Source organism: Equus asinus, chromosome 22 (genome assembly GCF_041296235.1).
Source record: "Equus asinus isolate D_3611 breed Donkey chromosome 22, EquAss-T2T_v2, whole genome shotgun sequence".
In the NCBI taxonomy this organism is placed as follows: domain Eukaryota; kingdom Metazoa; phylum Chordata; class Mammalia; order Perissodactyla; family Equidae; genus Equus; species Equus asinus.
Window position 1 is genome coordinate 17,440,509 of NC_091811.1, and position 25,998 is coordinate 17,466,506.

At 47.3% G+C, this 25,998-nt stretch overlaps 1 protein-coding gene across 3 annotated transcripts in view; it reads right to left on the reverse strand.

Moving 5' to 3' along the window:
* ANO2 (anoctamin 2) overlaps positions 1 to 25,998 on the reverse strand; it is a 334,494-nt gene that overhangs the window by 60,793 nt on the left and 247,703 nt on the right. For all 3 annotated transcript variants that reach the window (XM_070494504.1, XM_070494502.1, XM_070494503.1), the window contains exons 15-16: positions 24,430 to 24,504; positions 13,971 to 14,166 (exon numbers count right to left, since the gene is read on the reverse strand). In XM_070494504.1, the coding sequence (XP_070350605.1) occupies positions 13,971 to 14,166; positions 24,430 to 24,504 (271 nt within the window). The remainder of the gene's footprint in view (positions 1 to 13,970; positions 14,167 to 24,429; positions 24,505 to 25,998) is intronic.

Below are 25,998 nucleotides of genomic sequence, written 5' to 3' on the forward strand. Positions count from 1 at the left end.
CTAAAAATTCCCTGTCACATTCCAAGGAGGGCAAATCCTAAGGAGGAAACTTTGCCTGTTGAGCAGAATAATGGGTATGAAGATACTAGAGGGGAGATCCCAAAGCAGAGTTAAATTTCCCTTCTTAAGACAAGAGATGCGGGTGTTCGAGTTAGATGCAGGACCCAGAAAAGGCTAGAGCCAGTGCGATGGGAGGGGAAGGGCAGAGAGGGAGACGAGGTGGCTGCCGCCAAAGAAGAAGAAACATAAGTAAGCGGGTGACAGCCTCAAAATGCCCCGTGGAAATTTTCATTAACTTCGGCTGTGTAATTTGTGGTGTGACTCCCTCATTTGCCTCTCCACAGAATCTTCAGTAAAGAGTCATTCAAACCCGCTTTCCTTAAAAGTGCGCAGGGAATCCTGGATTTGTTCTTGGGGAGGCATGTGCTGAAGGACCGAGTCCTGCTTCAAGATGGGCACAGGGGCATGGACAGAGACTGCCCATGGTGTCCTGTCATATCTGGGTTACAAAGGACAGAGACTGAGGAGAGAGAGAGAGAGAGAAGGAGGAGGGAGGGGGAAGAAAGGAAGGAAAGAAAGGAGGGAGGGAGGGAATTTTTTCAATAGGAATTTGAGCTCTGCTCAGTATGCCTGAGGCAGCCGATTCAATCGTAACTTAACTGCATCTTGCCTCTCACTTTTAAATATTTTGGGGATAAGGAAATTAAAACTGATGTCATCTGAAAAATAAGTAATCAGGTCTGAGGATCTGAAAATTTGGAAAACTTAGCTTGTAAATGTGGCCGGAAGGGGATTAAGGATAAGGCACGGAGAGGCACGTGTCTTTGATTTTCTTTTATAATCTCCTTTGAACTCTTTGTACACAGATCCCCCAATCCCTACAGGAACTTCCTCCAACTTCTCTGGAAAGAGAATCCAGTCCCTTCAGAGCTCTTTGCTTCAACTGGAAGTGAGTGGCTCCCTTCCTCCATACTGATAAATCATGGGCCAGATTATTATTTATTAGTCTTATTCCTAAAAACAGCCTGTGCCAATGCTTTTAGGGCCATGAGCCACCATAAATAATGGGTATTTCCAATAAACAATCCAAATCCACTCGATAGGCCACTAAATCATCTAGGGGGTCCCACCTCAGAGAAGCTCCGTGGCAATGTTCTGGGCTTTGCTGAGCTTTCTGGGGAAGGAGGGCCTCAAGAACACCTCACGGGCTGTGAGAGAACAGGAGGCGGTGGGGGGTGTGGCGGGGAAGGGCAAAATGTCAAAGCCCTGGAGATCCAGTTGGACTTTTGGATCCCTTTCAACAGCCGGCACAAGGAGTCTCACCCGCCTACGACAGAGACTATGTGACTGAGAAATGGAAGAAGTTTTCGCAGCATCCACTTGGTATGTGATGATGCCTATAGGATGGGTGGGGCAATTTGCACTTCAAGCCACCTGGCAAGATCCCCTCACAAGACATAGACCTCTCAAGTGGTCTGGATCTGAGCCCCATGGGAAAATGGCCTAGCCTGTGCTCCGTGAAACTCCAAACAAAGTGCCTTTGGTATCAATCGCTACAGGGATATAAAGGAGGAGAGTCAACATGGAGAGAGAGTGAGCACGTAGAAGCAGCCATCACTCACATGCTCCTAAGATCCCGCCTCCCCCAGAAAGCCACCCCAGGGCCATTAGAGGCCATCTGAAGTTTCACCTGCTCCCGACCCACTGGAGCAGATTTCCAACAGAGGGCAGCCTCCAGGACCAGGGAGGACAACCAGATAGGATTCCTGTGCAGAGCCATTCCCCACCCCCTTTTCCTTTAAGTGTTAACCCTCTGGTGCATTGTGTCATGAAAAAATATGTGTACAAATGACCCAGCTGTAAACTGCCTTGGAAAATAATTAGTATGAAAGCCCAAGGTGGTCCCAGGCGGCAGCTCAGAGCTCAAAGTCCCCAGAGCTCCATCCTAATCATATGGAAACAGCATGGCCAGCAAGAGGATGCCAGCAGCAGAATCTGAATTTTGGAAAAGCAGCTCCTCCTACCTGATGTCCCCGACAATCCAGCCATCAGATACATAATGATGGTGACAAGACAAAATGAGAAGATGTCCAAGTATATATTTCAACCTGTACCAGTCTTGGCCCCGCTCTGGGCAGAGGGATGGAGGGCCTGAACCTGTGCGGCCAAGTCAGAAAGCAAAGGTGCATGCTCCTCTCCCTGCCTCTCCCCCAGGGCAGATCAAGCTTTTGCAAACAGCAGTGTTTTCTGACAGCCCAACCATCTGGCATTCCTTCCATTTGTGTATGTGCGTGTGTGTGCGCGCACAGGGCCGGGGGGTGGGGGGTGCGGTGTGGTCACAGCCTCCTGTGCGATGTTGTGGCCTTGTTTGCACCATGAGGAGGGAATCACCCTAGGAGAAGCCAGCCAGCTGGGTAATTAGGCAGCCAGTGCATTGCCTAGGGGAGCTGAGAACCCAGAACTGGAGATTAAGGATGGGTGTTCCTGAGATACTCCTGTAGCCCTAGAGAGTTTCTTAGCACAAGGGACCCCTCCCACAGAGTCAGGAAGGTGACTCTTTCTCCCAGACAAGGGACATGAGACCTACTGTGCTGTATAGCAGCCTAGCCCAAGGTGACAGCACCCTAGGGCATCTCATTTTAAGGGAAAGGAGGCTACGTAGGAAGGGAGTCCCGGAAGAGAGAGAGAGGAGCTAGCAGCGGTGCGAGCAGTGTTCTGTTACGGGTCAGTCATGAGAACTCCATGCCCCGTGCCCACTGTGTGCCAGGCACTGGCATCAAATGGGATTCCTCATTTGATTCTTACAATTGCCCTGGGGATTTTCTCCCCAAGGCAATGACAAGAGCAGGGAGAGAGCAAGTAGGCACTCCCAGCTTCAACTGCAGACACAAGACCAGTGAGTCATCTTGCAAATGCGCACGTGGGTCTGCAAACCAAGCCCCCACTGAGTAGGAATGGAGTAATTCCATCCTCTGTCCATCCCCTCATGTCTTCCCAGGGGAAGGCCACTCAAAGAGAATGTTTTTACCTTTTCCATCATTATCTTTTTTCACTCAACAATTATCTATCAAGTACTATTATGTGCCAAGCTTTGGGCACTGGAAATACAGTGATGGGCCAAACCAGTAAGCTCCCTGCCACGTGGAGTTTACAGTCTAGAAGAGAGAGGTAGACAAATAGGACCATTTCAGAGAGCACTGAGTATTGAAGGAACAGGCAAGGACATGAGAAGGAGAAGGAAAAGGTGACAGGAAGACTGCGTTAGTCAGAATGGTCAGGAAAGGCTCTGAGGAGGTCACCTCTCAGCTGTGACCTGAAGGATAAGGAAGAACCAGCATGAAGGAGATGGGGAGGGTTCTAGGAGGTGGCAACAGCAAGGGAAAGGCCTGGGGACAGAAGAGACCTAAGGATGTACAAGGAAGAGATAGGGCCAAGTGACTGGAGCATTCGGAGCAAGGAGGAAGTGTCAGGCAGTGGAGCTGGAGGGAGGGCAGGGGCTCGTGAACAGGGCTCTGCGGGCCACGGGACGGACTTCAGATTCACTGGAAGCACAATGAGAAGTCACCTTAAGGCTTTGCATAGGGGAGACGTATAGTGACAGTAAATTTTAAAAAGATCACAGAAAATGAACTATGTATGTGTGGTGAGGGTTGCAGGGGCGGGCAGAAGTGGAAGCAGAGAGAAAAAAACCAAGTGTAGAATTGTCCAGGCAAAAGATGACCAATATGAGGATGGAACCTGGGAAAAGTGATCCGATCTGGGATATGTTGGAAGGTGGAGTAGACAATATTTAACAGACTGGATTCTAGGGGTGAAAAAGAGAGAGAGAGCTCCAGGATGACGCTTGGATTTTGATGAGCGCATTTGAGTGGCTGGCAGTGCCATCGCCTGAGATGGGAAGAATGATGCAAAATAAGAACAGAAGAATGATGAACAGTAACAGGCTTAGAGGAAAAATTAAGAGCTCAGAGTTAGACACACTGAGTCCTTGGACCTCTGTGCTTTGGTCCCCCCTCCCCCACTGAGTCACGCCACAGGGCTGGTGGAGCATTGTATAAATTGAGAACTATCCTTCAAAGCACCTGGCCAGCTTTAAGGACTCAGAACCTCGAGCAAGTCTGGGCCTTGATGTGGAGGTTGGACTGGGTGATTTCCCAAGTCCCTCCTGCTTCTGCTCTTCTATGTTCTACGATACAATTCACAAGGCTATTATAGAAGAATACAGGAAGACTAGGCTGGAACTCAGAAGCCCTTTCTGTCCCAGTGTCCCCAGGTAAGTGACTTACCTTTCTGAGCCTTGTCATTCTAATTACTAAAATGGCACCTTCCTTAAATATTTATTGTGAAGACCAAGTGAAAGAAAGTATGGGAAGCACTGAGCATAGTATAAGGTCTCAAACATTTGCTTTCGTTATTATAGTTTAGCAAGGCACTCTATCAGACATTTCATCTGAACAGCTGTTTCCTCTTCTTTAGTGAGACAAATGGCACAAGGTACCTAAAAATCTCTGACAGAGCCCTCTGAGAAGGTCAGGGTGGGCACTTTGGCATCACTTGGGGTGCTGAGGGCCCCTGGCGTCACTGGGAACCACCTCCCTCAGAGAGAGGTGAAATGGGGTATCATCAGATCTATTGTCTTTTGAAAGTTTAAGAAGACAAGCTGTGGCTGGCACGGTGGTGCAGCAGTTAAGTTCGCACGTTCCACTTCTCAGTTGCCCAAGGTTCGCTGGTTTGGATCCCGGGTGGGGACATGGCATTGCTTGGCACACCATGCTGTGGTAGGCGTCCCACATAGAAAGTAGAGGAAGATGGGCACTGATGTTAGCTCAGGGCCAGGCTTCCTCAGCAAAAAAGAGGAGGACTGGAGTAGCTAGGTCAGGACTAATCTTCCTCAAAAAAAAAAAAGAAGAAGACAAGCTGTATGCAATTAGGGTGGATTTCCAAGGAGAGAAGGGTGTCCTTGGTTCTGGGTCTCTGTGGAGGATGATATCCTGGAAATGAGGGTGGAGGTGTTTATGTGTCCTGAGAGCTGCAGTCCCTAGACTGAGCTTACCCTGAAGGAGAGGACCAGGACCATCCTCCCTTGAAGAGCCTGGTGGCCTCTCCGGGACCTGCGGTATGCAGGAACTATCTCAGCAGCCTCCTCTGTCTGATGCGACAGGGCCAGCACCCAATAGCAATGTCATGTAGCAATGAGATCTGAAGGAGTGAGGGCTGGTCATACTTCAGGCATTTGCTTGTTTAAGTGTGGATGTTGGCCTGACCTCCTCTATTAGTCAGGGTGCCAGAAGGAAATAGAATTCACCTCAGATGGTTCAAAGGAAACAATTCTAATGAAGGCACTACTTATAGCAATGACGGGACAAGGAGAAGAAATGGTGTTACTGGAGCCCAAGAAGGACCATGAGGGAGGCCGCATCCTGTAGAAGCTGTAATTGAGAAAGGATGGAGTTTTGCCAGAGGTGAAGGAGAATCAGGAAAGAAATAGCCCCAATTCCTTCTCCTGTCCCCTAAGCTCCTTCCATTGCTTCCTACGGGCTGAACCCAACCAGAAGTCAGAGTCGGGGAGCTCAGGTGGCACGATCTGCTGGGGTTCGGGGGCAGAGAACCTGGTGAAGAAGAGATCTGGAGAGAATGTGGCAAACAGAGAACGAGCACCACAACTCCTTTCCTTTGTCCTGGTTTGCGTCCCTGGGTTCTCAGAAAACTCAAAGAAAGGGAGAGGAACATATTGGACTTCTTGCTAATAGGAGAGAGAAGTGCTTTCATGACTAACTGGAAAAATGAAAGAGAGTTGTTCATAGTTACAGCTCAAATTTGGAAAGGAATTCTTGCCAGTTATATTCAACTATTATAAGTAGCACTGTTACTAATATTAGCTTCATATAACTGGAATGAATTGTTCCACAAACTTGGGCTACAACCATGAGTACATCTTTTTCATTATTAGTAGCAGCCTCCCACCTCCTCTCTCCTTCCCAGACAGCATTTACAGTACTTTATCCAGCATCACTGAGGCGCCCTCAGACAGTGGTAGAACGCTCTTGCCCCACCCTCCCCTGGCTCCCAGATGGGCAGGCAGGCGGCGCTTCCTCCCCAGCTGCCCAAGGCCACCCAGGGAGTAGGAGCTGGTGGCAGAGCAGGAACACAACCCGGCGACCTGACTCTCAGGCCAGATTTCAAATTACCACCACTATGGTCTCCCCCCCAGGAAAGCATAGGTCCCAGCCTGGCCCACACGCACCCACACACACCCACACGCATCCACACGTATCCTTGCTCTGGATGTAGGTTCCTGAGCAGCCTCAGGCTGCAGTGAAGCCGATGGCTCGTCCCCATGTTCTGAGCTAGTACAGCCGGCACTTCGCCCTGCGCTCTAAAAACACACCGCCCACATCTGATGGAAATTAGATCCATCCATATATACCCAAAGTGTTCTTCTTTAAGGAATTTTTGACGTTCCGGCAGCCTTTGGTGCAGAGTTTTCCCCTCCTTTTCCCTTTCTTCCTTCTCTTCTCTCCTTAGTGGTAAGGTATTGACTTTTGCTGAGGATAGCTTAGAACTAGACACAAAGTTTTAGACTCAGGACTTCCTGGTGGCATTTCAGTTCTTTTAAAAATTTTTATTTTTTTTTAATTTAATAAAGCAGTGGGACCCCAAAGTCTGTGAAGCTATGGAGGCCTCCTCATGTACACGGGCCTGGGAGGCAGGTGACAGTGCACTCAGAGCTTGCTCCCGCTGAGTGTCCCTGACTGTCCCCGGAGACCCCTACCACCTGACATTCATAGGGTGGGTGTACTGCATATGCAATCTTCTGGCTCCTCTGGAGTGTCTTATTTCGCTTTCCCAACACATTGAAAATTTTCTCAGGAACAAGGACAGCTACATATTACCAGGCAGTAGAGAGCCACGGTCTTAGCAAGAATGCTGAGGATAGACTCACTTACTAGCCACGTGACCTTGAGCCTATTATTACCTCTTGCATCTCAGTCTTCTCATCTCTAAAATGGAGGTGTTAAGACTACCTGCGCCATTGGGGCCGTTTTAAGGATTAAATATACTGATATACATACATAAAGTGCTTAAAGCAGTGCTTGGCACAGAGTGTGTGTGTGTGTGTGCGTGCACGCACGTGCATGCTTACACTACCTCTATTAACCATGTGCCTTGGTCAAGTTTCTAAACCCTTTCAGCTTCTCATAAGTAAAATGAAAGAAATGACCAACTGCCAGCACCTATGGTGAAAATCACGTGGGACACTGTATGTACAAGGCCTACCAGTGTCTCATACATGGCGGGTGCTCAGGAAAAATCAGGCTCTTTCCCCCATCTCTCCTTTTATTCACTTCCCTGCCCCCACTTCAGTAGCATCTGGGGCAGCGACACTCAAGAGCAGGATATCAACAATATTCAAACGACTCACAAATACAGCCATTTCCATAAGAATCAGAGACTTTGATTAGCTACAATAATCATTTTTTGAGTACCTACAGTAAGCCCAACCCTGTAAGTAGGAAAGGCTCTATGGAGAGCAAAGGATGAGGTGTACAGCTTCACACACAGCCCACTTGTTTGCACGCAGTTTTGAACAGAAGAAGAGGGGGCTGTGGCTGCAGAGCTGGAGTTAGGGAATGATACTGATAAAGACAAGCTGATGGCATCTTGATTATTTGGCTTAGAAGCCTAATGTCAGCCCTCGTTCCTCCACTCTGCCTCTAGCTAGAATTCCCGGAAGCTAGTGTGCACACAAGCCCCTCTCCAGGCCAAGCCTGACCTAGGCCTGTGTCACTGTGTTAAGAACCTACAGTTTTCAGGAGCACTAGAGAAGCTGCTTTCCAGCGTGTGGGCTCAGAAGCTCACTGCCTCAAAGGCACAGTATATCTCTGTGCCCAACTCAAGGAAGAAGCTGCTATGGTCTGAATGTTTGTGTCCTCCCAAAATTCACATGTTGAAAACCTAATGCCCAGTGTATTCGGAGGTGGGGCCTTTGGGAGGTGCTGAGGTCATGTGGGTGAGCCCTCATGAATGGATTAGTGTCCTTGTAAAAGAGGCTCAAGAGCTCCCTCGCCCCTGCTACCAAATGAGGACACAGTGAGAAGTCTGTGACCCGGAAGAGGGCCTTCACCCAACCCCGCTGGCGCCCTGATCTCGGACTTCCAGCCTCCAGAGCTGTGAGAAATAAATTTCTGTCATTTCTAAGCCACCCAGTGTGTGGTATTTTGGTATAGCAGCCCTAACCAACTAGGACAGAAGCATGCCTTGCATTGGTCTGCCCGGTGGCCACTGTTGACTTGCCTCATACCCTGGCCTCCGGCATATCTGAGCCCTCTCCTTTTCCCTGAGTATCTGGGGTCCTGACGTCTGCCCAGCTCTTGCTTCCTACCCCAGGAACTGGATCCTTCCCCTATAACCACCACCAGTGACCCCTTCAGGAATGAACAGGTCATGGGGTTGAAGACAGTCCTTGCCCTACCCATTCACTGGGATCCTCACTAACTTCAATTACTGATGTTTGCTGAACTGGGCTACACATGGGGTCCAGTGTGCCCTGGCCGAGAAGGCTCCAAAGCTTCCTTCACTTCCCTTCCCTAGCACCCCCAACCCACCAGCGCAGGTTTCAGCCCAGCCCCTGCTCCACCAGCGCTGCGTAGCCTCCAGATTATGTCGTCTTGCGCTCAAGCCCATGACTATTGTTATGATGGCAGCCAGGGAGACAATTACTGTCTTTATCTACCGCTGCTCAGCCCAACACTCTCCAGGCATTTAACCAATTCTGCCTTTGGTCCTAAATATTTGTGGCAAGAATGAACCTCAGCTAGGCCTGACACCCAGGCTTCTGGAGGGATGCTCCGAGGAAATCGGTCTCCCATCACCCAGCCTTGCGGGAAACACTTGGGAACTTGTTGGGCTGTTTACACCAGCTGTTTGCACCTGGTGAGCCAAGCATGCAGTCCCAGCCTCTTCATCAATCAGGAGATCTGGGGCAGGAAGCCAGACGGGAATTAAAACCCAGTGTGAGAATGGTGAAGGAAGGGCCCTGAGCCTGGCAGAATCCTCATTCCATTAGGTGGCATTACCACAGCTTTATGTCTCTGTGGAGGCCTGGGGGACTCTGAAATCACACCTCTGCCTGCAGGTACGCTGGCCACCCCCTGCTGTGTATGACCAACTCTGCTCATGTGTGTACTCTTTGCCATGAAGGAAAATTCAAGTCTTCTCTTATCTTTGTTGTGCCTTTCAGTCACTGTCCCATTGTGACAAGTCTGCATTTGCGTTATTCATCTCAGTATTTCCTCAAATCCTTTTGCAAGCAGGCAGAGTTGAAATAATGAATACATATATACTCACTGTAGCCTCTGCCGTGGCTAACAGGATGCCTAGTCTATGAACACTCTGAAAAAAAATTTTTGAAAGCATGAATGACAAGAGAGATGTATTTCACCAATAATGGCATCTTGCAATTGCAAACTTGTGCTAAGATCCGTCATGGGGCAGGCACTGTGTAGGAGATAAAAAGACACATGAGACAGAGGAGCTGTTCTCCAGGGCTTTGCAGCCTGGTCGGAGCAAGTGGCAGAGACCTTTCCTGCTCAGGGAACGTCTGTGCACTTCCACATATTTTCCAACCTCTTCATGATTAGGCTGGTTCTAGCCAGCACGCTTTGACAGAAGTGATGGATGACACTTCCAGACGGAAGCATTTCAGAGCCTCTATGTGACCCTCCAGCTCTCTCTTCCCTTGACATGGCATCCATGTGGCCTCCATCAGTCTGGGTCCTTGAACAACTGCATGAAGCAAGGACCCCTGCTCCATCACATTAGACATGTAACGTGAGCAAGAACAAGGAAACAACTTCACGTTATGCAATTGAGATTTTAAGATCACTCTAGTACCTTAGCATAGCCCCGTCTATTCTGATGCTGGGAAACACGCACACAAATACAGGAACGATATAAGACAGGACATGATGAACTTCCAGTGGGCTGAGTAGATAATCCTCCCCAACCTTACTTCCCCTTGCTGCTTTATAAGCCACCCTGCCTGTGGTATTGGGTCCTCTCTGCTTTTCCCTTGCTGTTGCCTCTTCCTGGAGTCCTCCATCCCGATCTCGGTGGGGCTGGTGCCCTCCTATCATTCAGGTTTCACTGTAGTGTTACCACCTCCATGGGCTTTTCCTGACCACCTGATCCAAAGTGGGCTCCCCATAGCCACTATCACACCACCCTGTTTTGCTTTCTCACCCTCTGTGGAATGCTGTTATTTACGCTCCATCTTGCCCTTACTACAGCGTAAATACAAGGAGAGCAGGGACCGTGTCTTTCCTATTTATGGCTATGTTCCCTGAACTGTGTCTGGTGCAAAGCAGGCGCTCAACCCACATCTGAGGGATGAGCAAATGAATGACCTGTGCCCAAGGAGTTCAGAAGTGGTGGGAGGAAACCCACTGAGGGCTGAGCGTCCCGAAAAGGATTCATGGAGGAGGCAGGCCTCCAGAGGCCCTTTAAAGGGAGGGTCCCTGGGGGTGGTTCCAGCAGTCACGCAGCCTGAGTGAGGTACAGGGGTGGGGACACACAGGATGATGTGGGGTGACCATGAGTTGGGTGAGTCAGCCGGGATGCAGGACAGTGAAAAGATGGTTGAGAGCCTCAAGAGCTAATTTATATCTGATCTCAGGGCAAAAGGAAGCTTTCTGCAGGGGCTGAATGGGCGTGATGCCTCCCCCCTAATCCAGCCTTGAGAAAGGCTTCCCGGGTGGGGATTTCCAAGACAGAGGCCCATTGAAAGAGGCTGAAGACAAGAGCATAGTCTTTAGGCTGTGACAATAGTCCAGATAGGAGTGATGATCCATGGACAGGAAGCAGGAAATAGTGAAGGAAAAATTAATAAAACTTGGTTCAGAGAAGTTCCATTTGTCCAATGCCACACAGCTGGGGGCAGGAGGGAGAAAGGAGCCAAGTCTAGAATTCAAAGTTTCTTTCCACTGAAAATTGAATTCAGTGTCCTACTCTACAAAGGCAACTCTCCGAGCCCTGTGGGAACACCTAGTCTAAAGATAGACACGAGCAACAACCCAGGACAATTCCCACAGGGGTTCCTGTGTGGGTTCCCGAATGGAGACCCAATACACCACTTCAGTCCAGACAGTAAGAAACTTTCAGCAAAACAGCATGGAAGATATTTGCACCATAGAGGTAGAATTTAAGTTTGAACCTTAGTAAAATGAGAATATAATGCTTCCCCTGCTGACCACACATTAGTTTTTGTGAAGACAAAATGAGACAGAATTTGTTTTCAATTTAAAAATGCTCTATGAGCATCGCTACCACAAAGAACAAAATGTGCTTGTTAGAATTTCGCCTCCTCTCCAGTGTGCAATTTCTTCTAGTGTCTTGGTTTAACAGCACGAAGGGGCCTGAACTTTTTGGGTGAGGGAGGGTGTGCCATCAGGAAGAGTGGATGAAGCCTCAAAGTGTAGAAACTGCTTTATGGCCCAATGCAAGGAGACCTTGCCCAGCCTTGTACTTGAGACGTGTCCACTAACTAACCTACGTGTTAATGAGTTTTGGACTGTTGACCACTGTATTTATCTTCCATCTTTACCACTATGGAGCTGTGCAAGAAAAGTGAAATCAAGTAGTACAAACAAACAAGAGGACATTTCTACAGCATCGCTGATTCCCCGTGCCTCTTCCCCACCTCCTGCCCACACCCTCACTAATCTGCTTTATGTTGGGGACCCCTGCCTCTCTCTGCTCTGTGGCTTCCTATATCCCTACCAGAACAGTTGCGCAAACATGCAGCTCCCATCATGTCACACTCTTCAAAAAACCCCCAGTGGTGTCGCGTCCGGAGCCGTTGGGGAGATGGGGGGCATTCCACCCTTGATGTTTCCCCATGTGGACCAAGTGAGATTAGCTGTAACGCCCTGCCTTGTTTCCCCACCTCACTCATTGCTCCTCTTGGGTGAGAGAAGGGACCATAGCTTATCCCACTGGTGGATCTGGAAGGTGACACTAGCATCCTTGTCTACCTACTTCCTCTGCCCTTCCTTTGTGGCACAAAGGGCCTGCAGCAAGCATGTGTTCTTCTGTGCCCCTTCCCCGTGTCCTCAACTTGCAGGGCTGTCCTATCCCCTGTTGTCTGCCACTGGGAGGGTAAGTCTGTATGGAAGCCTGTATGAGGAAGCCGATTTGGCTTTCTTGCAAAGCTGCTTCCTCCATTGAAGCCTTTTTCAGCTATAAAAATGAAATCTTGGTTTTTATCTATGTCTGCCTCTGCCTTATTTCTCAGCTGGTTCAAGAATCAGGCCAGGAAGGTGGGTACCTTTTGTTTGATGCCCCTTTGAACTCTGGTCAACAATTTTCCATTGTCTATGAAAATAAGCAGAGTCCTCAGCCTGGCATTCAAGGTCTTCCACCAAAAAAAGAGGTATTGTCAACTCTCTGGGCCTAGTCTCCCACTGCACTGTGGCCTGCCTGTGTTGTGGACCCTCGAGCAACCACGGCACTGAGCTCTCTTGTGTCCTGGACACGCTTCGTGGTTTCTTTCTTCCGTATGCTGGGCTCTGTTCCTTCGACTCCCCTGGCATTTAGACCCACCAAATCCCACCATTGTACAAACCCAGCCCACATGCCATTTCTCTGTCTGCCTTTCCTGCCCCGGACGGAGCAAATTCCTCCCTTCATTGCCTTATTTCTCATTCCATTTCCTCTGCCAGGAAGCTGCTTCTCGTCCTGCCCACTCCCTCCTCCCTCCACACAGGTCTGTCTGGCTACCACTTACCTCTGAGCTCTCCAACTGGACGCCTTCACCTCAGAAGCCTGCCCTGGGCCCCTGGACTGTTGGCTGCCCCTCCTAAGTGCATCCAGAGAATCCTGTACACCACTGAATACACTGATGTGAAAGTCTCTGCTTACTTTTCTTAAGAAACTTACGAAGGAACATAGACAACACTTATAAATATGTACACGCCTAAAGAGAGCAGCACTGCCACTCTCCATGGTCAATTGCCTACATCCACATAGAAACCCAAAGTAGACACCCACTGTGAGCAGAGGCCACGCCAGGAGAGGCACTGAAGGAGCAACTGGAACCAGTGAAACCCTTCTGGAATTCTCTGATCCTTCAGGGAAAGCTCTCTTGAAGAGGGGGTTATCCTATCAACCGTCTAGCTTCTAACTGGTCAGTGGATTAAAGACATCATATCACAAATTCAGCTTCCCTGAGGTCAGAGAGGCTGAGACTCCTAGTGCCCAGACCCATGAGGGAAAGGGGTGCCTCGGCCACCCAGCACAAGCACAAAGAGGAGAGGGTCTTGGCTCTCAGCCTCCCCCCAGCTAATAAGCACAAATGCGGAAAAGTGCTGCTCAGGGAACAGCAGGTTGCGGCTCAAATGACGGGTCTGAATGGGTCTGAATATGAGGCCACTGCATTTTTCTCACTGGCTTGAAGCTTAGGAAGTCTGATACGCCTCTTTGAAGTCTGCTCAGTGCATGGGGAGTGTGTGGATTTTCTGGGCCTCTGACAATATGGGCATAGATAAGACCCTCAGGCTCAAGTGTCGAGAGGCTTTCCCAACTTGATAAACACTGCTGGGAAAATGAGGGGAGCTAACACTCTGCAGTTTTTAACAGGAAATGCTGAACCTGTCTTGCCTCTAGGTTTGGCTACAAAGAATAGACCCTGTGGATTATCCTCAAGGGAAAGTGAGGCAAAGGACCTGGGCCGGAGGACTATTGACAGAGAATGTCACAGGAAGGATTTCTGCCTTGAGGGGAGGCCCTTGGTAGGCCCTACAAGCAGAGAACTACTGTACTTACTCATTTATCCAACTAAAACGCACTGCACGAAACGTCTCCTTCCTGTCCTTTTATTCACTTTGGGTCTTTACCACCCAAACCCTTGCACACAGTGAATTGACCACATTCACAGGAGCCTAGGGCAAACGTGGGGTTTGGTGACACAGTACCGATTTTGGTGAGCCACTTGGCCACGGCACCATAGATCTCGTCCAGGATGAGGATGACCACGAGGTTGATGATAACCGCCGTTGCTGTCACTGTCACCCGGACATTGGAGCGAGTGGCCTTGTTGAGAGACAGAGCAGCTGCAGTGGTGATCCGATACACAATGACCCCAAAGACAATCGAGAACGTCAGGGCAATCTGTTCAGGACAAATAGGGAGAGTCACACCTCAGCGGACAATTATTGAGCACCTGTTATTTGCTCAGCCAACAGTACTATCTGCTGTGTCAAGTGTATTAATCTGGAGGCCATGGGTGCGCAACAAAGGAACTGCAGACTCTCTGAACTCCCACGCAAATTCTCAGTGTGGGTGCGTTTTCCAGGAGAGAACGGCTGCCATTTTCTATCAGATTCTAAATGGCCGATGACACACCACGAAAACTAAGGATGGAAACGCTGGAGACTGTGGCATGTACAACACACACATGATTTCTTTAATTAGGGAGCTTTCAGTCTACTACGAAGATAAAGTGAACTCCTATTAAACCATAGTAAATAATAACCGAGAATGAATTAAGTGGTAAATGAAGACTGTAGCCGTTAAAGGAAGTGAGAGTACAGTGGGGCAAGTAGATGCGGGTGGTCAGGGAACAGCTGAACTGGCAAAGAGTTAGCCATTGATGATTAAGTAGCTAGGAACTAAAGGTTTGTTTCCTTTTTGCAATTACTGATTGTAGCTTTTAGCTGTTTAACCCGCCCACTGTTAACTGTGCTGCTTAGGCACTATGCTGTCTGCCTCCCACTAGGCTCCTATAGACAACATCTCCCTGGAGCCTGGGTCACCATGGTAATGGGTGTCTGAGCTGTTTTTCAGGAATTAGAACTCCTTGTCCACCCCAGGCCGGTCGAGACCACCAACCCATCAACTAGGCTCACGCAGATGTCCAATAGGCGACCTTTTGACGTCAAGAGGCTAAAAACTCCACCCTCAGATCATGCTCATGCCGCCATTTTGCGAACATGGGTCCCATGAAGAGACATGAAGTCTGACTATGCTTGCGTAGATCATCAATTCCCTCACCTGTCCTCACCTCCAACCACCTCTCTCCACACTTCAGACCACCTTGCCCCCCATCCCATAAATATCCCTGAGTCCCTATTTTTGGGGAAGTAGATTTGAGACTCGTGCTCTGGCTTCCTCACATGGCTGCCTTGTGAGTAAACCCTCTCGCTGCTTCAATCTCATCGTCTCAGTGTCTGGCCTTCTGGGCAGCAGGCAAAAGTGAACCCGGTTCTGTAACACGTGTGGAGCAAGTGGAATTTAAAGTGGGCCTTCAAAGAAAGGAAATAGGGAGCCATTGAAGGGGTATGAGCTGAGAAAGGGTGAGTTCGAGCTTAATGGGGTGGGTGTGGGAAGACTGCCCAGAGGAGAAAACGGGGAGAAATCAGAAATAAGAGATTTAGACTCTTAGTCCTCAGGGCGAATAAAATATCACTCTAAATTTCTCTACCAAGCAATTTGAAATGGAGGACTCAGATTTCTCATTTGGTGCAGAAATCTCTGGCTGCTGTGTTTAAAAGGAAAGTTTACCAGGCACTTGACCTCAAAGGGACCCCCCATTTCCTCTTTCTAGAACCTAAGAGTAATGAGGCGCTCTCCCAGGCAGCTCCCTCTCCTCTCCCATCACAGCCAAGGAAGGGCCATCTGCACAAAGCACAAGGATGTCAGGAGAAGAAAGTGCCCTGAGTGAGCCTTCGAGAGGGCAGAGGGAGGAGAAGGAACTGCGAGGGGTGGAATCTACTCAGAGCAAAATTCGAATTTGTCTCCATCAAGTGAAGTCTCTTTCTTAGAATTCTTTCTGCAAAGGACACTGTTCAGGTCCTGTTGCTTCTGGGGTCTGGGAATGGGGGCAGCACTGGCTGTGAAGGGCTAAGTGGAGAACATGGGGAGAAAATAGGACAGGCAAAAGGTTCCCTCTGATGAAACAAACTGCCCCTGACCCCACATCCCCTCCCTAGACAGGAGGGGAGGGGAGAGGAGGAGAGGAGAGAGGAGGGGAGGGGAGGGAAAGGGAGGGGAGGGAACTCTGTCTTGGGCAGTGCTTTGCAAGCAGTGTGAGTGACACTGTGGGCTGCAAATGGTGAATGGGTTGCAGACATGTCAAGGTATGGACGTCTTCAGGGTGCCCGGGGGTGCTGATGCCTGGGGAGTACTGGTGGCAGCCTCAGCTGTTCCTCCCGTGTGCTTTACGAATAGTAGTGTTTGCCCTGTGGGCCATGGGGTGAAAAAAGAAGCCCTTGGTAAGAAGGCAGGAAGGCAGTTCTCTGGGTGGCAGGAGGGTGTGTGTGTGTGTGTGCACACGTGTGTGCATGTATATGTGCATGCATGCATGTATGTCAGGGTGGAGGAGAGGTTAGATGGGAAAAACACCCTGTGGGAGGCCCCTCTTCTGGTGCAGTGTCAGGCCGGAGCAGCAGAAGGCCCAGCCTCCAGGCCGAGGGAGGAATGACTCCCATGTAAGTGGGAAAACCTGGACATGACATCACCCTCTCCAACAATGTAGACATTTTCACTTCCTGGTCCTCTGGGATTGTCACTGCCAGACACTAAGGGCCTGGAAAATGTGGTGTGAGATTCTTTTCCCCCAAAATCACTTTTGCAGTGAAGGCCAGCGATGGAAGTATCGATGAGGCGGGGGACGCCAGGGCACCGAAGAGTGAGCGAGCGTATGTGTGCCTTTGGGATTGTGATGGGGGAATGACTTGGGAAAAGCAACAATGGCAAAAACATCCTTTGCTTTAGGGTCCCGGGGGTGGGGCATGGAGGGATGAGTAGGGAGGAGATCAGCTCTATTCTCCTTCTCTGAGAGGCCCAGCTGCTCAAATGGGGAAGAAACACTCTTCTTGCCACTCAGAGTATGATCCGGAGACCTGCCGCGTCAGCTGGGAGCTTGATCAGAGTCTCAAGCACAACTCCAGACCTACTGACTCACAACCTGCCTTTTAACGAGATGCCTATTCAAGCTGGAGAGGCACTGCTCCACTCACTTAAGAAAGCCCTTTGCCCATCCTGCCTTCCGCCTGGCCCCGCCTCCAACATGCTCCTCCCCAGCCCTCCAGAGCCATTCTGTGCCATCTGAATTTCTCTGGTCTTGATTTTCTATCCTGCTATATAGAAATCAGGATTTGAACCTCTCCCTCAGTGTTTCTCACAAGCACCTCAAGATTCACAATTTTAAAACTGGAAAAGCATGGAGAGTACCAACCCAGTCCCATGATCATTTTGCAGATGAAGGAAGAGGTGTGGAAAGTGAAGTGATTTGTTCAAGGTCACAAAGCCACGACTACAACCCTAGTCTCCTGAGTCACGGTAGGAATTAAGGAATTTTAGCATTTAGGGATCGTCCATGTCCAGCCTTTGCTCTCATATAGCATAAGGCAACGGAGACCCAAGAAGCAGCAAGTGGACTGGTCCAAGGTCTGGAGGGCACACGGCAAAGCTGAGATGCTAATGGTGGTAACAACATCATCAACAACAGGTAACCTATTTGTGCCATCTCAATGTCATTGTTCAATGCACATCTTAGCTAGCACTAATCCTTGCAACAATCATGCAAGCTATGCCTTTTGTAGATGCGATTTAGTGACACCCAGGAATTGAACGATGCTGCATGGCTCCACTCTATAACCTCATCTGAGTCATTAGAACTCAGTCTTTTGGCATTAAGTCCTGTACTATTTTCACCACTTGTGGCTGCATTATTGAAATTTTTAATTAAATTCAACAAATATTTTCCAATCACTCACTGTGCAAACCACACGCTGGGTATATTTCATGTTTGTGATCAGTCTCCCCCAATTAGGCCAAAAGCAGGGATTAGTCTTGTGCTGCATTCTGTGTCTCACGCCATTTTAAAGAGGTGCCTCACGCGTGGAACCAGTTTGGTAAAGATTTGCTGATCAGTGTACATGGTCACAGTTTCATTGTCTCTGTTACTTATGGTGTTTTAATCCCATAGCTTTACTTTTGGGTGTAGCCAAATTGCAATGGAAGCAAGTCCAGACTCCTATTTCACACTACGAGACAGACAGGAAGGAGAGCTGGCCAGGTCCCTACCCTCCAGGACGTGCATTCTGAAGCAGAGTTGAGAAAACCATTGCATGCACACAAGGATGAGGCTGGTAGAAGCTGCACAGAGTCACAGGCCTCAGCTGACCAGCTGCTGCTATGCTCTGAGCAGAGGGCACGGGGATTAGACAGAGAAACTCCACAGAAGCAGCTTTTTGACAGTTTCCTTTGGAAAAGGCTTGGAGGAAAGAATAAGGAGGAGAAAGTAGAAATGCACAAGGCAGAAGCCACCTCTACTGAACCAGGGGACAGTGCCCAGTCTAGGCCGTGGCACATGACAGCAGCTCCAGTCAAAAAAATGCACACACTAATGATTTTATCATTGACATATTAAGCTGTCTCTGGCATCTCTTTAATTAATTTATTTTCTCATTCAGTCATTCAGAAAATATGTCTTGAGTGCCTTCTAGGTGCTAGTCACGGTTCTAGGTGTCAAGGATATAAAAGTGAACAAAACAGATGGAAATTTCTGCCCTCATGAAGTTGATCTTCTAGCAGAGAAAGATAGACAGTAAACTATGTAGTATATCTGGTGTGATAAATGCTATAGAAACAAATGAAGCACAACACAGGAGCACAGGGACAGGCTGCAATTTAACACAGGCTCGTCAGGAAAGGCCTGGGTGAGAAGGCGACATTTCAGCAAGGACCTAAAGGAGGAAACAGGAGAGAAAGCTTCAGGCAGAGGGAGCTGAAGTAGACGGAGCAAGGGGCAGAGATGCAGCTGGAGCAGGAGATGGGGGCGGGGTGGACAAGGAGGAAGGTCAGCCCTGTAGCACAAGGATGACGGTTTCTACACCTCAGGAGATGGGAAGCCTCTAGAGAGTTTTGAGCAGAGGGGTGACATGATTTGACCTAGACTGTAAAAAGGTCAGTAGCCTGCTGAGCTGTAGGGCACAGTGTAAAAGCAGGGAGAGCGGTTAGCAGGCTAGGAGGCTAATAACCCAAGTGACAGAGGAGGGTTTCTGATGGCTGGTTCCCAAGAAGTAAGCACAAGTAAATGACTGTCATGGGCATAGGAAGAAAGCTCAGGCACCTAGCTCTAGAGAAAGGACATTGCCTCTGAGAATCCTTTCCCGTATAAAAAGAAAACAAAAAGAGGGTTAATTCAAAAAGGAAAGAAACTTTAGCTCAATACACTGAGTTGGAGAAGAAAGAGTAAATTCACCTTTGTCCATGCTGGTCTGTACCACAGGTGGGAAGATGAACACAGCCCCAGGGCATTTTTTTGCCCTCATCAGCCCATGAAAAATACCCGCAACTGATCTGCCAGACTGGCATCTGAAGAACCTTCCTCATGGCCATGGTCTCGGCATCTTCTGCCAAGGTTGAGTCACAGGGCGTGGAGGAGGGACAATATTCGACAGTAGATGCCTTTGGCTTACTCTGATTCCATAACAAAAACAATCTTTTATAAACACCATCCTGACCTCTTTATCTCACACCCCACACCTTATTCTAGGGAAACGCCAAGTCCTTTTCTTTAGACGGTTGCGGTTTTTGAAAAAAATGAGAATAGTGCAAAACAAGGACTTTTTAAAATTAATAGGTGCAGACTATATAATTTGTTGTCTGAACTGGAATATTTTTGAAAGTAAAAATGAGCACTGTTAGTGATTCTCTCAGTCAATGAGCCTAACCCAGGACTAGCCTAGAGCACCTGATGGACAGTTGTGAACTTTGAACGGGGCTCTGCCCTATTCCCACCGTTCTACTCCCAGCTCCTGCTCCCACATGCCAGTTCTCACCACTTGCTGGTTACAGCTGGAGGACCCCAGGCATAGTGCGATTTTCAATTAGTTCTTGGTTCTGATACAGAATCTTATTTGCATCAAGACTTGGAGTTGGGTGGGGTTGGGAAAGGGGAGATAAAAGAAGAGATAATTATATATTATTTCTAAACAACACAGAAAGTTTTCCCACCTTCCAATCTAGGTTTAGGAAGTCTCCATGGAATTAAAAACAAAACTAGACTCTGGGGGAGATGACCCATCACTGACCCAGTTGTCAGTATTTGTCAATGGGGATGCAGTCATCTATCTGCTGTTGACAGTGCTAACGATGACGATACAAGTTCTTCCCTCATACAGCAGAGAAGCTTCTCTTTTCAGTCCTCTCATCCCCTGACCTAGCAGTAGCATCTGACACAATAGATAGCCCTCCCCTCTTGCCATCCTTCCTTGGCTTCCAGGAATCCCCACTCTTCCCTGGCTTTCCTTTTCAATCTTCTTTTTGGCTCCTCCTCATGCTCCCAAACTTTAACATTGCAGTGTCTTGGGGGCTCAGTCCTTGGGCCTTTTCTCTCTCTGCTCTCATTTCCCTGGTGATCTCATACAAACTCATGGCCTTAAACACCATCTCTACCATCTGATTACACGATTAGGTCCCCAGCTTGGATGTCTCCTCTGAACTCCAGATTTATATCTATCAAGAAAGCAACTCCAGAATTCTTCCCTCTCTAAGTCAAGAATAACTCCAGCTTTTTCATGGCTCAGGATAAAAACCTTAGAGTCATTCTTGGCTTCTCTCTGTTTTACACCCCATGATGAAATTCTTTCAGGTCTCCTTTCTCTCCACTCATATGCAGTGCCACTTGCATGGATCTAACTCTTGATCTTCTGTTTTGTTGCCTTAATCTAATTATCTCTTCCCACAATAACACCACATTGTCATACTTACCGTTGTTTTCTAATGTTTCTATTTGATAGAGCAGCACATCCCTCCTTATTCCTCTTCAAGAGTGTCTTGACTATGCTTAGTCTTTGCACTTCCATATAAATAGTCAAGGAGATGATATAAGAACCTTAGAATGTTATTGTTCCATTTATTGCCCACCCAAATTATATATTATTGTTGTGTATATTTTAATTCTACTCTATTTTTAACCTCATGAGACGTCATCATTGTCTTCACAGTCAAGGTTCATATTGGTTTTCCCACATATTGACCACTTTGATTACTCCTCATTCTTCTTAAAACTATGGTTTTCCATATGGGATCACATCTGAAATACATTCTTAGAATTTCCTTTCATGAAAGATGCAGTTGGTGGAAAACTTTCAGTTTTTGTTTGTCTATAAATATCTTCATTTTATCCTCATGATATTTCTACATGATATTTCTCCTGGGGACACAATTCTGGGTTAGCAATTTTTTCTTTTCAGCACATCTAGAGAGTGTGTCACTGCATTCTGACTTCCAATTGCTCTGAGAAATCAACAGTCAGTCTAATAGTCTCTTCATTGAAGGTAGTTTGTCTTTTGATTTCTGACCTTGTTTGAGCTTTTTCTAGTGTCTTATATATTCTATGTTTTCACTGTGATGAATCTAGATGTAGATTTCCTTTTTTCTGCTTGAGTTTCATTGGTCTTCTTTGACCTGTGGGTTGGAATTCTGTAGAAGATTGGGAAACCATCAGTCATTATATCTCATTCACTAACTATTCTCTTTCCTCTTTTTCTAGTAGTGCGATTAAATATATGTTAAATCTTCTCACTCTATTTTGATTTCTCTTCTGTATTTCCATCTTTTGCCTTTCTATACTGCATTATGGATAATGTCTTCTAACCTGTGTTGCAGTTTACAAATTATCTCTTCAGCTGTGTCTAATTTGCTATTAAGCCTATCCATGGTCATATATATATTTATCATAATATATGTTAGATATATTCATTATTATATGTATTGTAATATTCACTTCTAGCAGATTTAGTGGTGTTTTCAAGTCTTTCAAATAGTTTCTTATTCTTTGCAGATATTTTCAAGATTAATGTTTTAACCTGTGACTAATATTTCAATATCTTTAGTCTTTGCTGTCTATTTCCACTGGTTCTTTCTTATGGTGCTTTAGCTTCTTGTGTAATTGGTTATTGCTGACTCTATTCTCTTCATTGCCCTTGAAAAATTCTTCTGGAGGACTTTTTGAAGCCTAGCATAAATATGGCTCCCCACAGGGAGAACTCGTATTTGCTTCTGCTGGGCACGTGGAAGCACTCCTAGTCCTGGACCAGGTTCACACCCTGAGGCTCCCTGGCCCTCTCATGTGATGAGCCAGGCTGCAAATCCACAATGGGCATTTCCCATGCCCACTTCTCAGGGACAGGGTTTTGTTTCCCTTTTCCTCCCTGTTCTACTTAGAACATAATTTTCTCTGCAGTCCCATAAGTAGGGAGGAGGTGGGTTTAGTTCTATTTCATCTTTATTCTGAGAGCACAGCCCTTTAAATTTCCAATTAAATTTGGTGAGGACTTCCTCTTAGAATCTCTACTTTGAGCCAGCCATACCTCATGACTTCTATCCTCGTTGCCCCATAAAACCACCAAAACCAAAGCTCAAGCTCGCCTAGATGGGAAGACGTCCTCGAGGTAGAAGCAGCATTAGTGCCCGGGTCTGTGGTTCCTCGGTTCCCATTTCCCTTAGCGTTTAGCCTAGTTCCCTACTATCCTGTCGGCCCTCGGAGGCTTTCAGAAGATTGAAAAATATATTATCCAAATTGTTTTGTTATTTTCAGCAAGATGAGATGTTACAAATATCCTACCCTACCACTACTGGAGATAGACGTCTATGTTACTATCTACTTTCTTATTTAAGGGCATATTTGTTATCTATAAACTCCTTAAGGGAGGGATTATTTTATTTTCTGCTCTATCCCCAATGCCTAAGAATAGTGACAAGTACATAGTTGGCACCCATTAAATATTTCTTTTTTGTTTTTTTTAAGAGAATCATTCCACTTACAAACTTTTTTTTAAAAAAGATTGGTCCTGACCTAACATCTGTTGCCAATCCTTTTTTTTTTTTCTTCTCCCCATAGCCCACCATTACATACTTGTATATTCTAGTTGTAAGTCCTTCTGGCTCTGCTATGTGGGATGCCGCCTCAGCATGGCTTGATGAGCGGTGCTAGGTCCACACCCAGGGCCCGAACAGGGGAAACCCTGGGCCACTGAAGCACAGCGTGAGAACTTAACCACTCAGCCACAGGGCTGGCCCCTAAATATTTCTTGAATGAATGAATAAACTCTTTGACATCAATATGTACATTGTGGGAGGCTTCAAAGTGCTAAATTAAAGTTTATATCATTCCAGGTTAACACATTGCAATTACCCACGTATTCTTGAATAAACTCTACATGCCTTGCTTTTGTTAAGCAGTGAGAAGATAACAAACATAGCCTTCTAAGTTTTGCAGGGCACCCGTCACCTCTGTACTTCGTCTGCAAAATGAGGAGTTGAATTAGGTGCTTCCCTCACTTTTAAATTTCTGAGACTAGGACACAGTTCTTGTCCTCAATGAAGGACAATAATAACGGCAATAATAACCTCGGGCTGGGGTCAGAGTTACCTCTGGCCAGTAAGTCCAGAAAATTATTATGCTTTCAGCCTCAATTTTTGGAGTAAGCAATCCCTCTCCCAGCCACAACTAACGTGTGGTCCTGTTTAAAGATGCTGTAAGGACACAAGTCTCCTTTGTAAGACAGAAGCTCCAGTCTTGAACACCAGAAGGAGTCTACCCGTAAAAGGGGGCAGATGACTTAGTGACCCAAGGTGAGCCCTCCGAGAGGACTGCATCTTCAGTTACAGTCAGGACCTCCGTCTTCAGTAACTGTTAGCTCACGCATCCTGGGTCCCAAGAACAATCTGCTACCAGTTTACGGATCTGACTTAAAAACGAATCACAGACTCCGTCCTCACCTTCCCTGACACGGCTGAGACCAGCTGGGTCTTTCCAAAAGCCCTTCCCCAACTCTAAGGAAAATAAACACAGTAGCTACAGGGAAGCTGAATAACCAGGCCTACAGAGCCCAGGCTGATTGTCTCCTGTGGCTTCCAGACTCTGTTCTATTCCACAAACCATTAGAGAGAGCCAGCTCGCACCCCGGACAGGCTTCACAATTCTGCAGCCATCTTACCTGGTTACTTCTTCCAAGGTTATGGTCTGTCTCAGTGTGGAAGGCACCATCTCACAACCCACCCCCTGGAAGTTCCAACTTCAAACATCTGTGGTCAAGGCTGGGAGGATAGAACCCCCTTCTACCCTCTTTTTCTTTTTTCTGGAAATCTAGAAGCCCCTCCTATAACCAGTGAAGACCACTAACCCCTCCCAGTTCTGGTTTTCTGTCTGGGGGAATCACCTTCCCCTCTTCAGGTAACTGATACCAGCCGTGGACTCACTATCAGATAAGATCCTACCCCTGTATGTAGGACTGCGGCTTCCTCTTTACTAACCCCTCACTATGCCCATAGTGTAATACAATGACACACCACAGCGTTCACAGAACAGGATCTAACATGCGTAAGTCATAGGCAGGCATAGTTCCTCAAGGAAATTACCATGAACAAGATGGAGGCAAAGTTCATCAAGTAACCTGGGAAACGATCTTTCCAGGTCAGCTTATCTTCATCATCCTGGGGAGAAAGAGGAGGGTAGAGATAATCAGAAGGTACAAATAAGAGATATTAATTTTCTCTCAATTCTGCATAAATTTGCATATTATTTATCATTCTAAATATTATTATATTTAATTTGCATATTATTTATCTATCTCTAAATGGGCATTTTTCTAGTCTCTGATGCCTTACTGTCCATATCAATAATACCCTTCCTAATTTTGTGATTTCTAGACGAGCTGGTATAGCCTGGAAAAACTATGGTGAAAAGAGGACAAATTTGATTTCAGCTTCCTTTTGGGCTGAAGTTTTAATTCGAGATCAGCTGTGTGATCTTGGACATGTCTCTTAACATTTCTGATCCTCTGTTTCTTCATCTGTAAAATGGGCACAGTCATGACACCTATCCTGCCTACTGCACAGGATGGTTTTCTTTGTTTTGTTGTAATGAGCAACATGTGCACTTGATAAAGCAACGGCCAAATGACAGATACAACCCAACTACAGGGAAGCATCTTATAAATAGATTATCCTTTAAATAAAACATCAACCACTGATCTTAGATCCTAATAATTGTGCAAACGACCCACAATTTTTATTCTTCAAAGAACCTTTATGTGGTATTACTTATTTCCTCTACAATGGCTGTGTTCTTCTGTGGTCACAGATGCAGACACTGCAAGGTACAGCTCAATCTGATGCTTTGCAGTCAGTCTGGCTGCGAATCTGAACTTTCCCCCCTCAGACTGGATCTGGTTCACCCAGGCCGCTAACCTGGGACAGTCATATCACTGACCACACTCCTTCTTCTCTGCAGACCCTCATTTGGTGGGGTGATGCCCACAAGGTATGAATGCTGAAAATTTTTGCCAATTAATTGCCGTATAACTTTAGTCTAGGTGCTTGATCTCTCTGGGTTGCGGTTCTACAAACTTAGAATTGATACAGTATTCTGCCTACTGCCAAGGTTGTTGTGAAGCCCATCCGAAGCCATGTTTGTGAAGATGCCATGAAGATGGCCAAGCCCTCTGCTGGTAAGGTGGGAGTCCCTCTGCATTTCTGCAGTGAGTCTGAACCAAACTCAGCAAGTGAATGTGCAGGCCCGGCTCTATTTTCGCTTCCCTCCTCACCACTATTTCAGAACATCCCTGATTTGGCGCTAGCAACAGTGCCATCTAGCCTTGAAAGCTTGTACTGTAGACTAAGGGCCTTCTTGGCCTAAAAGACTTCTTTCCAAAAACCTCTGTGTGCCCACTGTGTGCAGACTTTGGTACTAGGCTCGGTGGGGAGACAGAAGAAAGTGTATATAATCACTGCCCCTGGGGGCTCACAGTCTAATGAAACACAGGGAGCACCCACACACTCCAAGGATTCGAGAATCACTAGCTGGTTTGGGAGTGAGGGTTACCTTGGGAGTGAGCCTGTGGGGACCTTGAGGAAAGGAATGATGCATCTATCTCATTGCATGTCTGGAACTGAGCACAGGGCTGAGCTGGCTTAATAAATGGGGGT